This window comes from Protopterus annectens, chromosome 3.part0 (genome assembly GCF_019279795.1).
Source record: "Protopterus annectens isolate FY-2018-M chromosome 3.part0, PAN1.0, whole genome shotgun sequence".
NCBI classification, from domain to species: domain Eukaryota; kingdom Metazoa; phylum Chordata; order Ceratodontiformes; family Protopteridae; genus Protopterus; species Protopterus annectens.
Genome location: NC_056731.1, coordinates 282,650,085 through 282,663,249, shown reverse-complemented (window position 1 = coordinate 282,663,249; position 13,165 = coordinate 282,650,085). Strand labels below are relative to the sequence as shown.

The 13,165-nt window shown below is 40.9% G+C and overlaps 1 protein-coding gene across 1 annotated transcript in view; it reads right to left on the bottom strand.

Moving 5' to 3' along the window:
- Positions 1-13,165, bottom strand: part of NEK10 (NIMA related kinase 10) — a 3,576,599-nt gene that overhangs the window by 2,428,736 nt on the left and 1,134,698 nt on the right. The window contains exon 9 of the mRNA XM_044064761.1: positions 2,706-2,781. Coding sequence (XP_043920696.1) covers positions 2,706-2,781 — 76 coding nt within the window. The remainder of the gene's footprint in view (positions 1-2,705; positions 2,782-13,165) is intronic.

Here is a 13,165-nt window from a genome sequence, read left to right as displayed (position 1 = left end):
GTTCCCCTCTGTTGGTTCTGTGTGTGAGGCGTGGCCTGCACAGCTCAACTATTTGCTGCAGGAGCTCTCTGTCCACTCTATAGCGCTCTACTATCTCCAGCTCATGTAACCCATGGTAGGTGACCCTGGGCCTGTATACTCTTCTCCTTCTCCTCACTCTGGGTTGTCTGTCAGCATCTGCATTGACACCACCCTCAGCAATTCGCCTTTGCCTGATTATAACAGCTATGGCAGCCCCTAGCATTTCTGCTCTGAGTTCAGCTTTTTCAGTTTTCAATTCTGATAGCTTACTTTCTTGCAGTATCTCTTGTGAGAAACACCCGGCACTGCTCTATGCAGTGTGCTGGGTTGGGCTTCTAGTCTGCCTGCATAATTGCCTGCTTCCAATTGTTTCCAACAATTAACTGCAGCAGTATCCTCTGGCAGTTTCCATGTAATTTAGTTGTTTCCTATTTCCTCTCTGTTTCCTGAGGGGGAGCAATGTGCACACCAGCTTAAACACGCTCACAGTCACTTAAGCGCGCGCACACATCCCTACACGGTGTTACACGCGCGCACACATCCTTACACGGTGTGAACTAGGATGATTCATGTTAAAACGCGCGCACACTGCCTTGCACACGTGCACGCCCGCGCAAACCGTTGTAAACGGTTTGCAACACGCTCCCATATGTTGAGCCTGCCTTACACGCGCGCACACGCGCGCATGCACGTATATCAAGAAACTTTGAGTGTAGGGATAGCATAAGCCTTCAGTTTCTTGACTTTCCTAGTGTTCTGTTGGGACACACCTCCCTCCCTGAAGTCTGTCTGTCATCTTTCACCTTACATTGCCCTCCAATCTGGTACATTTGTATCTATCCTTCCCCCCCATGATGTCACCTACCTCTTACTCTGTTCCTCCCCCTTCTCTAACTCTTACACTACGCAGAAAGTGCTCATTACCTATGTGGCAGTGTGATTCAGTATTGTAACCCTCATTTACATAGGATTGCCTAGTAATGACTAGTTACATGTCTTACACGGAGCTTCCCCCCCTTGACAACCACTAAACGGAGGTCATATTGTTTTTGGTCTGCAAGTCCCTCCATTGACATTCCATGTAATACATAAATCCCACAATTGTGGGCTTATAAGCTTCGGTTTTAGTTTTAGGTAGCGCACCCGTTTATGCTGGTGTGCGCTGCAGTTAAACCTTAAAATCCCGTGGAAAAAAAAAATGTTATATTACATATTTTTGCAACACTTTTTCATGCCAATGGCCACATATTTGGCCATTGGCATGCTTAATGACACAAATGCACCCTTTATTTGGAGCTGACATAGCTCCGTTTTAATTTGCAGAAATGTACTCAGTTGTCAGCTGAGTACATTTCTGTTAACACGTCCGTTACACGGACTGGTTTCTGCTTCGTGGATCGCTCAGATACCTCATTTGCATATCTTTCAGCTGCAAATGAGGTATTGAGCATTTCCACGCCCAGTCCGTGTAAGAGACGTGTTAGCTGTCTCTTACACGGAGATTTGGGCTGTTCCTGAATCGGGAGGCTTACACGGAGGCTTACACTACTCTTGAACTCCGTGTAAGCCTTCCTGAATCCGGCCCACAGTGTTTTCTCTCACAGAAAGAAACTGAAAACACCACAGCAGTTGAGACAAGATGTTACAACATGTCAGCTTATGAATGAGAAGAAGGTTGCTGACAGTATCAAATGTTTTTATGAAACCTAAAACTGTTTCAATCACACTCCCATAACAGAGCTTTCTTTAAAGTTTCAGCTAGGGATAAAAGAGCAGTTCTCACTTTATAGCCCTCATGGAAACTATTATCAAAATCTGCTAGTAGAAGAGATACATTTGAAAGTTACACAGTGGGTCCACAGTGGGAGGAGTACACTTGTGCTATGACTAGAAGTGCCATAAAATACTGCTGGATGAAACTCTATATGGGTTGCTGCAGGGAGGAAGTCTCCCCACAAATTAAATGTAAATCTGAATTTTGATTTGAATACTTGCACCTGTTAATGGTAGAGCTCAGCAAATGTGCAACCAAAACCTGGTTTGCGGTTACAAATTAAATACATAGGGCCACCTCTATGTAAAACAAATTGCATGGATGCCATTGCCTTGCAATTTACAGCACACCTGCCCTATGCAGTATGCATTATATGTCTGAATCACAGCCATAACACCAGAATAAGATTAAATTACTTTACTTAAGCTATGGTCTCAAATTGTCCACACTGCATCAGATTTTCCTTAGACTTATTTATTTATTTTCCATTTGTTTACCATGCGTGTCTGACTGGACCAGAATGGTCGTTTTTCAGTGGAGGTCTGGGGAGAAAAGCTCCATTAGAAAGAAATTAAAAAGTTTAGAGAAAAAACATTACATACCATAGAGTCAAAAAACTTCAAAGAGAAAGTTATGAAGCAGAAAACCAGAAGTTATCTAAGGTTGCTGCAATCACCAAAACATGATTCAGAATTAGTATGAATGCATATAACTATAATTTTCTGTAGATTTATTTAAAATATTGTTGACTCAGAGGCAAAACGCTCATTTCAGAGGTTTGCACTAACCCGAGCTACCTGCTCTGAATTCAGGGTGCCTGCATTTTTTATATTTGTCATGAACTGTTTTGTCCAAATACATGCCTATTTAGTGAAACTTCTTAGCAAAATGAAAAATATAATCAACCTACTTGTCATGTTGACCAGATGGTCTACCATATAGTGTTCTCCATATCCAAGATAATCATCTGCAGTGGTCTCCATTAACTGTAAAAATAAATAAAAATGCAAATTTGTGTTCTTTCTAAACCATAATAAAGCATTACACTAACCAGAATATTCTTATATGGTAATCAAATTTTTATATGTTTTAGTCAGTTATAATTTACAAAGCTTTAAAGAGTGTAGTACGTTACATCTTAGCTTTGCAAGAGTAATCATGGATTACTTATAAATGTAGGTGATACAGTTATGAGAAGAAACTAGATCTTCAAGGAGAGGTCACTAACAAAAAATGATAACATTTTGGTTTAGTCAACTTCTTGTGTCTAATGTCCCGGTCACAATTCTGGAAGCAGCATCTCTTTTCTGTGAGGAACCAATAGATGCCTCATGCTTGCTTGGTATTTACAGGTGTGGTATGAGGCATAAGCTTGGGCTTGCATTCCAGACAGGGATATGTGCGTGTTGCAGACAAACATCTGTATCAAGACTGCAGAATCAGAACAAAAATGTCTCAATGAGAACAAGAAAAAGGTAAAGATATATTTCCATAACCATAAACATGATCCAATTCTAAAATGAATTAAATGTTTATATGTAAAATGTATATGTGTATGCCTGTATAAAGTAAGTATTCTTATTTTTAAACATTAATTAGACAAATACTGCTATAACGTTATGGATTAACTCCTGGCTATCCATCTAATTAAAGAAACATAACTTAATTACAAGTAAGATACCTGATTTACTACAAATAAGAAAGAATCATATTCTTGTAGAATAAAGATTCTGGGCCAGATTAACAGCTGTATAAAGTGTAGATATCATGTTGCATCGTGGTATGCCACACACACAATAGCATGCTATTTTGTATTCATTAAGCAGCTCTAGATGACATGTACAGCCACCAAACAAAGGGAAATGTCAGAATGTTAATGAATGTATAAACAGCTGATGTACATGCTAATTAACCAAACATGGTGGGGCTATTCAGAAAGCTATAAAGCAATCTTGTACACTAAGTGTAAGCTTTTGCCATGTAAACCAAAACTCTTTGGAATACAGCATAACTACTCTTAGAAAAAAACATGTAAGGGGTTGCTGCTGCTATTGCTGTGCTGTATTGGGTAACAGGCTTTAAATCAGGGCACTGTCTATTCTGCTGCCAGACCTCAGCTAAGAAGAAGTAGAAGAGTGTTTAGACCCCCCGCTTAACTTATCATGGACTGCATGAAATAAGAAGTTATGTCTTACCATAACATTCCCTCTGTGTTGTTGATCTTCGTTCATTCATTACTGATGGGTTATCGGTTCTGTCCTCGGCACAGAGCCGGCCAATATCAAGCTCGTGTCAGCCAAAAACTCTCGAGCCAAGGTCCTACCCAGAATGCTCTGCTCCCTGTTACCTCAGATCGAGTTTGCAAGTTGATAGATAAAAGTAGAGGCTACCTCTGGTCATAGCAGACCTACCAAAAAGGAGTACATAAGATCAACCAAGAACCTCCAGATAGAGGACGGAGGGTGAGAAGTAATGAATGAATGAAGATCAACAACACAGATGGCACATTATGGTAAGACATAACTTCTTTATCTGACGTTAATCTTCATTCATTCTTTACTGATGGGACAGAGTCCCCAGCTACCTGTATTTCTGGGTGGCACTCATGGAAAGACATTCCTGAGCACCATGGAACCAAAGGAAGCTCTACCTCTGGAGGCCAAGTCCAATTTGTAATGAAGAGGGTTGGCTCATGTTGCAGCTCAGCAAATATCATTGAAGGAAGTCTTAGCATGGAAAGCTGCTGAAGTTGCCATAGATCTTGTAGAATGTGCTTTGACTCTATGAGGCACAGTGAGATTGTTTTTGTTGTAGATAAAGGTGATACAATTTCTCATCCATAAAGCCAGTGTAACTTTTGATACAGGACAACCCCATCTGGGTCCAGAAAAAGCCAGAAAGAGTTGGTCTGATTTATTGGTAGATTTTGTTCTGTCCAGATAAAATCGTAATTGCCTATGAACATCCAAGGAGTGCAGGCAGTACTCTCCCTTGCTAGAATGGTTAAAAAAGAACACTGGGAGATCAATAGACTGGTTGATAGATTGCTCTGACACCACTTTTGGTAAAAAGGTAGACTTGGTTCTCAGTGATACCCTGTCCTTATGGAAGAGAAGATAGGGAGGTTTGATGCATAAGGCCTGAAGTTCTGACAATCGTCTGGCTGATGTGATTGCAATCAGAAACAAAGTTTTCCAAGAGAGATATCTTACATCACAAGAGGATGCAAGGTTCAAGGGGTGGAGCTGTTAAAGCTTGCAGAACCAAACGCAAATCCCAAGGTTGTACGGGTTCTCTAAAGGGAGGTTTTAGGTGGATAACCCCTTTCAAAAAAGTCTTACAGAGTCTGTGTGACATAAGTGAAGAATCTTGAAAACCAATATGAAAATTTGAGATGGCAGCCAAATGTACACGGATAGCAGAGGCAGGCACCCCAGAGTGGAACAGATGTGATAAGTAATCTAAAACCACCAAGACTGGGGCTGACAAGGTTTCTATTTTCTTATCTGTTGCCCATAGAGAGGACCTCTTCCATTTGTTAAGATAAATTAGTCTGGTGGATGATTTATGAGATGCAATAAAAATATTGCACACAGGGGACGAAAGGTTTTCATGCCTGGCAATCATAGGAAGTGGAGAAACCAAGCTGTTAGCTTCAGGGTTGTCAGACTGGGGTGAATCAGACCCTGCAGATGGGAGATCAACACTGGGGATGGATTGAGGATCCACGGATGATCTAGCAGGTGAGGCCAGAGGAAGGGAAACCAGACTTGTCGAGGCCAATATAGAGCAATGAGGATCAGTTTGCTCTTAAACTGTCGTGCTTTCTTTAGAAATCGGGAGATGAGGGGAAGAAGAGGATAGGCATAAATTAGACCCAAGGGCCAAGCATGAACTAGAGCATCCCTTGGTGACTGTTCCTGAGAGGGGATCAGGGCAAAGTCATTGCTGTTACTTGTAGTTGGTTGGGGAGGTAAATAGGTCGCAGCAAGACTAGCCCCAGCGGTAGAAGATTTTTGCCGTTATTAGAGGCTCGAGGGACCACTCATGAGACTGTAGAATGCACCTGCTCAATTTGTCCGCTATCCCGTTGGAGCTCCCAGGAATGTGCATTGCAATCAAAAAGCAGTTGTGTGAAAATCACCCATTGCCATATTCTCAAGGCCTCTCGGTATAACGGGTAAGATCTGGTGCCCCCTTGTTGTTGATGCACCAGACCACTGACATGTTGTCTGATTGGATCACAATAGTCCCTGACGGAAGGATGGAGTGAAATGCTTGCAACACTAGAAGCACCGCCCTCAGTTCCAGGACACTGACATGCAAAAGGGTTTCTGTCTCCAACCAGGTGCCTTGGACCGAGTTTCCCTGACATAGCCCCCCCACCCCATCAAGGAGGCATCTGTGGTCACAGTGGCTATCGGTTGATGGGGGGTGAAAGGGCAAGACAATTGTTGGGAATTTCGAGATGTCCACCAGAGTAAATCTTGCTTGCATCTCTGAGTCACACTTATTTGAAAAGACAAAGGGTGTTGTAGAGGGTACCACTGAGTGAGAAGTAGCCATTGAAGAAGTTTCATGTGAAATCTGGCTAGGGGAACAATGGTAATCGAAGCTGCCATTGACTCCAATAGCTGAAGTACAGATTGAGCTGGGGATTTGTGGTGACAAATCAGCAGTTGAACTTGTTGTCTTATTCTCTGAAGTTTGTGTTCTGGAAGGGATGCTGTGCAATTTCCCGTGTCCAACAGTACCCCTAAGAATTCCAAAGACTGAGTTGGGGCTGTGTTGGATTTCTCCCAGTTTATACTGATTCTTAGGCTTCAAGCTGTTAAGAGAGTATACTGCAGGGCTTCTAACAGTAGATGCTTGGTAGGGGCAGTAAGGAGCCAGTCGTCTAGATATGGAAATGCCTGGAATCCTTGAAGTCGCAAGTGAGCGATAACTACTGCCATGCATTTTGTAAACACTCAGGGGGCTGTAGAGAGACCAAAGGGCAGAGCTCGAAACTGGTACTGACTGGCTCCTATACAGAAGAGGAGGTATCTTCTTGACCGTTTGTCCATTTTTATTTGGTAATACACATCTTGAAGATCAAGAGGAAGGATAAACTGAGGAGTCTGAGGGAGAACCACCAGCTATAGATGGTGCTGGCAGATGGAGGAGTGTGCACAACATGCCCTACCTCTAGCTAAGAGGCATAGGACAGCACATAGAATCACTACCTAGGTCACAGCCTAAGATCCCAGGCACATACAAACAGCACAACTGATGCTCATCAGACTCCACAAACTTTACTTAACCATGGAATGGCTGCTTTCTGATATCATCAGATAGGGACAATCCCCAAGGGCACAATTTGCACCTACAGTAATGACAAATATGGAACCTGAAAAGAAGAAAAAAAAATTATATAACTGATTACTCTCATATAGAAATAGGTATATGCCCCTAAGCACAGCATTTGTTTGCGGTGTACAGTTATGTCAGTAATATCTCCTCTATCAGATTTTTGCTATATACAGTTATGTATTAGAAACAATAGTGTGTATCAAGCATTTCAATTGACCACTGTCTAAAAAACATGGAACAGATCAATTACACCCTTATTTACAGAAATATACCAACTAGCAAGGCTGAAGAACTTAATGCTTCCATGGCTGTAATAACAATACTAAACGAAATACAATGTGGTTCAACAATTAGAGGAGCAATCATTCAAAAATGAGTAGGAACAATAAATCAACACCTTTTCTTCTGCAATACATGTTGATAAGCATGTAAATAAGTAAACATTAGCTATCTACTGTGTGCATCAGACATATATGCAATCCTAAGTCACAAAGACATGTGCCAAGAGCAGGACACAGTCATCATCATTTTGCCGGGGGGGAGGGGGGGGCATAAAAGGACAAGGTAACACCAAAGAATTGAATGCATGCATGTAAGAAACATGCACGTGTCAGAGTACACAATTTTCAGGACCAGTGACAATGAATAAATAGCACTCAACAGCACTGTTTAGATAGTTTGCATGTGTGTGAGGTTCAGGGTGATACTGTTGATCAGGGTAATGTGGTTACTCCTGTTGCACAGAAAATTAATTTTTTTTCAATGCATGTGTGTCTGCATGAACACAATCAAGCACTGTGCTAGCACTACATCTCAGCATCTCAGACATACATGTTAGAGTAGTCATTTCAGTGTCATCACCCCCTATCCATGTGAACCAGCTCTACTTCCACAGCCCTGGCTAGATGTCAGGGTGCTATCTGAATGTGAATGATGTCTGCTGGATGGGCTTTCCTCATGACGATGTCCAAGATCATGACCCTGCACCCTACCACTTTGGGGTGTGGGCACCATAGTCACTGGAGCAGTGAATGTAGTGTCACTGCATGAGCAGGCTCTTGTGTGGCCACATCTGCTATCACCACAGGATATAGCAGCTCTCCGGGCACATAGAAGCCCACCCTCTCCCAACATATGTTCCATTCACAGACTGTGTTCGATCCAGTGTGCCATTCATCCTGACCAAGGAGTTACTCATCTGGTTCAGGGTTCACTCATGTCAGAATGCATAACATTTACACTGTCTCTTCCCAGGCCCTGGTGGAACATGCCTGTGCCTCCACTACGGCACTACAAATATGTCTGGTGGTACCCAATGACACACCAGCAACAGAAGGTGGTTGTATGGACAGAAGGCCTCCTCCAAACACCCCCACCAACCCTCCTGTGTGGCACCATGCCCTCACAATGGCTATAGGGAGAAGCAACCAGCTCTGCAACAAGAGTAATTACACTACCCTGATCAACAGTATCATCCTGAATCTGCCCTATATCAAAGGTCACCATGTCATGGGTATGTGTAGACATACTGAATATGCTCGAATTATGGGCAGGGCGTGTGAGCCACAACCTCAGTGTCAGAATGACTTTCTGCACCCCCAGAGTATCTCTCTTCATTGACACTATTTTCATCAGAGGCTACAGATACTCTGACAACAGGTGATAAGAGCTCCATAGTGCCACTGTCAGGATCTCCTATGATGACAAGCAATAAACACAACAAACAGAAAAATACAGAATAAAAATTGATCACATATTTTATGAAAGGTATGTTAAAATCTAGGAAATGCTAAAAAAATGTAATCTCATATAGGCCTGAATGTACCTTCTAGATAGCAATACCAATATCCAAATGTATGGCTACCATGTGCAGGAGGACTGGCAGTTTGCAATCCAGAACTAATTGTATGTGAGAAAGGGAAAGGAAAGAAGGTTGATTAATATCACAATGTAAATGAAACAAGAAAAACGAGCAATCCCCTTCACAAGTGCAGATTAAAAATGTTCTCATAAAATAATGTAGTGAACAGTTGCATTCCCCTGCCCCAAAGCATCCTCTAGTTATGAATGATTGTATTGTATGACTCTCAGTTATCACTGTTTATGTGTGTGTGTGTGTGTGTGTGTGTGTGTGTGTGTGTGTGTGTGTGTATATATATATATATATATATATATATATATATATATATATATATCGGTGCGGTGGCCGCTGTGATGCGGAAGTTAGTGTTGTCGCCTCACAGCAAGAGGCTCCCCAGTTCAATTCTCAGCTGGGGTTCCTTCTGTGCAGAGTCTGCATATCCTCCCTGCAGTCACATGGGTTTCCTCCGGGTGCTCTCGTTTCCTCCCACATTTCAAAGACATGCAGTAGGTGGATTGGGCACTCTACATTGGCCATAGGTGAAAGTGTGTGTGCAAGTGGTAGGAATGAACTATTGTGTCAGGGCTAGCCACCCGGAAGTGTAAACCTTGGCTCGAGATGGTTGTCACTGCTGAAGTGACACCCTGATGGGAAAAGGGGTTGAGGATGGATGGATGATTATAGATTTTCAACAACACTTGCATTTTGCATACGTGGATGGTCTGCTTGTGACACACTGGGTCTGTCATACACATCTGCACCAGCATCACGGATTCCGTGGGAACCTTGCTCTGAACTATCTGGATCTCTGACAGTGGACAGAAACTCCACTGTTTCAGTTAATGGTTGTCTGGTAGCAGAACCATCCACCCCCATAGCCATCTGTTACCAGGCAATACCAGCCATCGTACTGCAGGCAGAGGTTATCATATCATTTGCTTGGTGTCATATTTGGGAGCAAGTTCTTCTGTGCCCTCCAACAGCATTAATGTTGTCAACCACCTACTATAATATCCTGTCTCAGGCAGACTGGTTTCCTCTACCTCTCCCTAACAGAAAAGCTCCAGGCAATGTAAGGCCTGGATAATGACTTCATTTTCATCATCAGTGTTTGGTGGCTTGTGGGACAAAGATTTCTTCTTTGGTGCCATATCCCTGTTTGAGACTAAACAGAAAACAGACACATATTAGTGCATACATAATATACAGAAAAGTTAGCTGTGAATTCAAGTTGTGTGTGAATGCATCCATCCATCATGCACACAATTTAAAAGTTAATGCTCCCTATGACTACAAACAAGTTAGTACAACCTCCCTCAAATAAAAATATCTCTAAATCAAATATCTTCACCAATCTAGTGCAGATAACACAGATTTAACTTTGTAATACATTGCAGCATTAACAATAACAATTCAAAATGTAGCATTAGAAAAGTATAACAAAGCTATTATAAGTGTCATTGCCACTGCTGCAGAGAGCTGTCAGGTAGAAATCCACAAATGCAATACATTTTTTCTACTAACAAAAGTAAAAATGACAGAACTTCCTACTAATACACTCATCTGCAATAACTGTGCAAACATCAATTAAATAGAAACTAAACACTATAGGTAATGTAACATACATTTTGTAATTCAAACATTGCTTTAGCAAAAGAAAGGGAAAAAATAAAAAAACAAGATATATTAATGCTTTTCAGTGGGCAGTGCAATTCACCTTATCATTGCAATTCACCATTCAGTGTTAAAATAAAAACATTACTTAAGAAACAGCAACATACCTTGACAATACATCAGTGTGGAAAATAGATAGTTCTCCAAACATTCTGTTTATTTAGGAGTATTAAGCCCTCTGGATCCAGAAAGATACAAGGGCATTAGCTACATGATAATATACATGATTATATAGTGCAGGGTCAGCTTGTGAGGACTGAGTATGCAAAAGAGGTATTACATCATTAGCATTCCAATACCAAAATCTGTACTAAGTGTAGGGAATATAAAAATGGTGTACGGGCCTACATGATTACATGCCCTAGCAATGTAAGGACAAACACTAGTGTTCTCAGCTAATGGCTTACATGGATCTATGATTACACTAACTTCAGGAACAATCTGGTTTTCACAGACTCCCCCTCTTAATGTGCACTAATTGAGGGTGTGTCAGGGAGAAGAGACATAACAAAAAGTCTGAAAGTACATTGATTTAGGAAAACAACACACCTAACATTAAAATGCTGGCATTAATGACCACAGTTATTGCCCTTTAGTTAAAAATGATGTTTATATTCAAGAGGGTACTTTAAGAGCTGATACAGATAACATATGCAATAAAACAGAGACAGAATTGCTCTTAAGAAAGCAGAGATAAGGGAATGAGGCAACATAAACAAAGAGAAGAATACATCTGCAGTGCCTGCAGTCTTTGTTTAATATTGTGTGAGTACATGGGTATCCTATATGTTGGCAATATAACAATCATCCAGACATTTACTAACACATGAGAAAGTACAACTTTCATAACTTGTTTCCGTCGCACTTTCAATGTGACTTGAAACAATATCACATTATCAGTACATTTAAATACTTCTCATTGCTAATATATGTCTTTGTCTGTAGCAACTATGGGAAATACTCTTAAATTATTGTTCTTACTACTACTTCAGTGCTCAAATACATACAGATTCCAGTTGCAAGATAACAACGTTGCTTAAAAATCTGAAATGTACATTTAAACTAATTGATCATCATTTTATTATTTTTTTTCCTTTGTTTGCTCACCATTTGGCATTGTGCTCCATTGACTGGAAGTAGTCAATAGTGGTGACTGGCATTTCATTATCCAAGATAAAAACTGACAAATTTGATTTGGACTGCCATCAAAAGTGCAATGAAGACTGGCACTGTTGCCCTTTCCTCAGTAGTATGGACAGTACTGAGTGAATAATTTAACTTGCCACACCCCTGTCTCTGTGCCATAATGTGTAAAGACATTGAGCTTACAGAAAAAGTGCATGTGTTGTTGGGATTGAAACCAATTCCCAGATTGCTTTTCTAAGGGAGTTCATAATAAATCTTGACATTCATTTTGATGTATAAATGTGTTGATGTGGGAAACTCAGGTAAGGTCAGTAGTGACTAAAAGTGACAGGTTAAGTAATTTGAAATGATGTCACTATTAATTGTGTCTGCTGTGTGAACAATGAAAGCATTTCTGCTGATCCCTGTACCCTTCTCCATTCCCATGGCATTAGCTAAAGTTCTGATATTGTAAAAAATACATGACAGTACTGTACTGGTGTCCCAGGGTTTGTGAGAAGGCCGAATGTATCAGTGTAATGCAGTACTTGCAGGGATAATTGCTATATATACACTGTGATTCATTTAATTTGTCTTCAAGTTGTAATTCCCCAAAACTTGTTTGAATGTTTCTGATAAATACTGTCTTCTGCATTTATGTGCCACTTGGCAGGTTGAAATTAACTTTCACAGCAAGTTTAGCCTGCCTTAGGGAGAGCAAACCAGCCCAGCAGCAACATCAGTGATCTAGATAGCAATCAGTGATGAAAATACACCTGCCAAGTAATTTTCAATGTGGCACAAGATGTAAGTGCAGTCAGCTTACAGAAAAAAAGATAGCTGATGTATGGTTCAACTCCACTTGGTGGATAATTTTACAAAGACTGACCTGGATACATATTTAATCACATTTGTTGTTTAAAAAGCAACTGTTGTCACTATGGCTAACAACATGTGAGCTTTTGTCTGTCCACTTTAACATTGCCATTAATTACAAGTCTGATAAAGTGTTCCACAAAGTACATTCCTGATGTTGCAGTGACAAGTAAAAAGAATGTGACTTGAATGTACTTCTTGCTCTGGTAATTGCAGCACATACCCATTGGTTGCATTATATTACTGTCAGCTTTTTTTCTCTGTCCTATATTTTTTTTCTAATGCCTTTTCCATTTGCTCTCCATTCAGCATTGCACAAAAATGGTACACTACCTAAGGAAAAAACAGTTTAGGCAGCCTTATATAGAGCAAGTATGCTTGGCATCATTGCATGGCCCTCTGCAACATGGATAGTACTTACTGCAGAGAATTGTGGCACAAGATGTAACTGAAGTAAAATGAGAGAAATAAGGCACATAAAG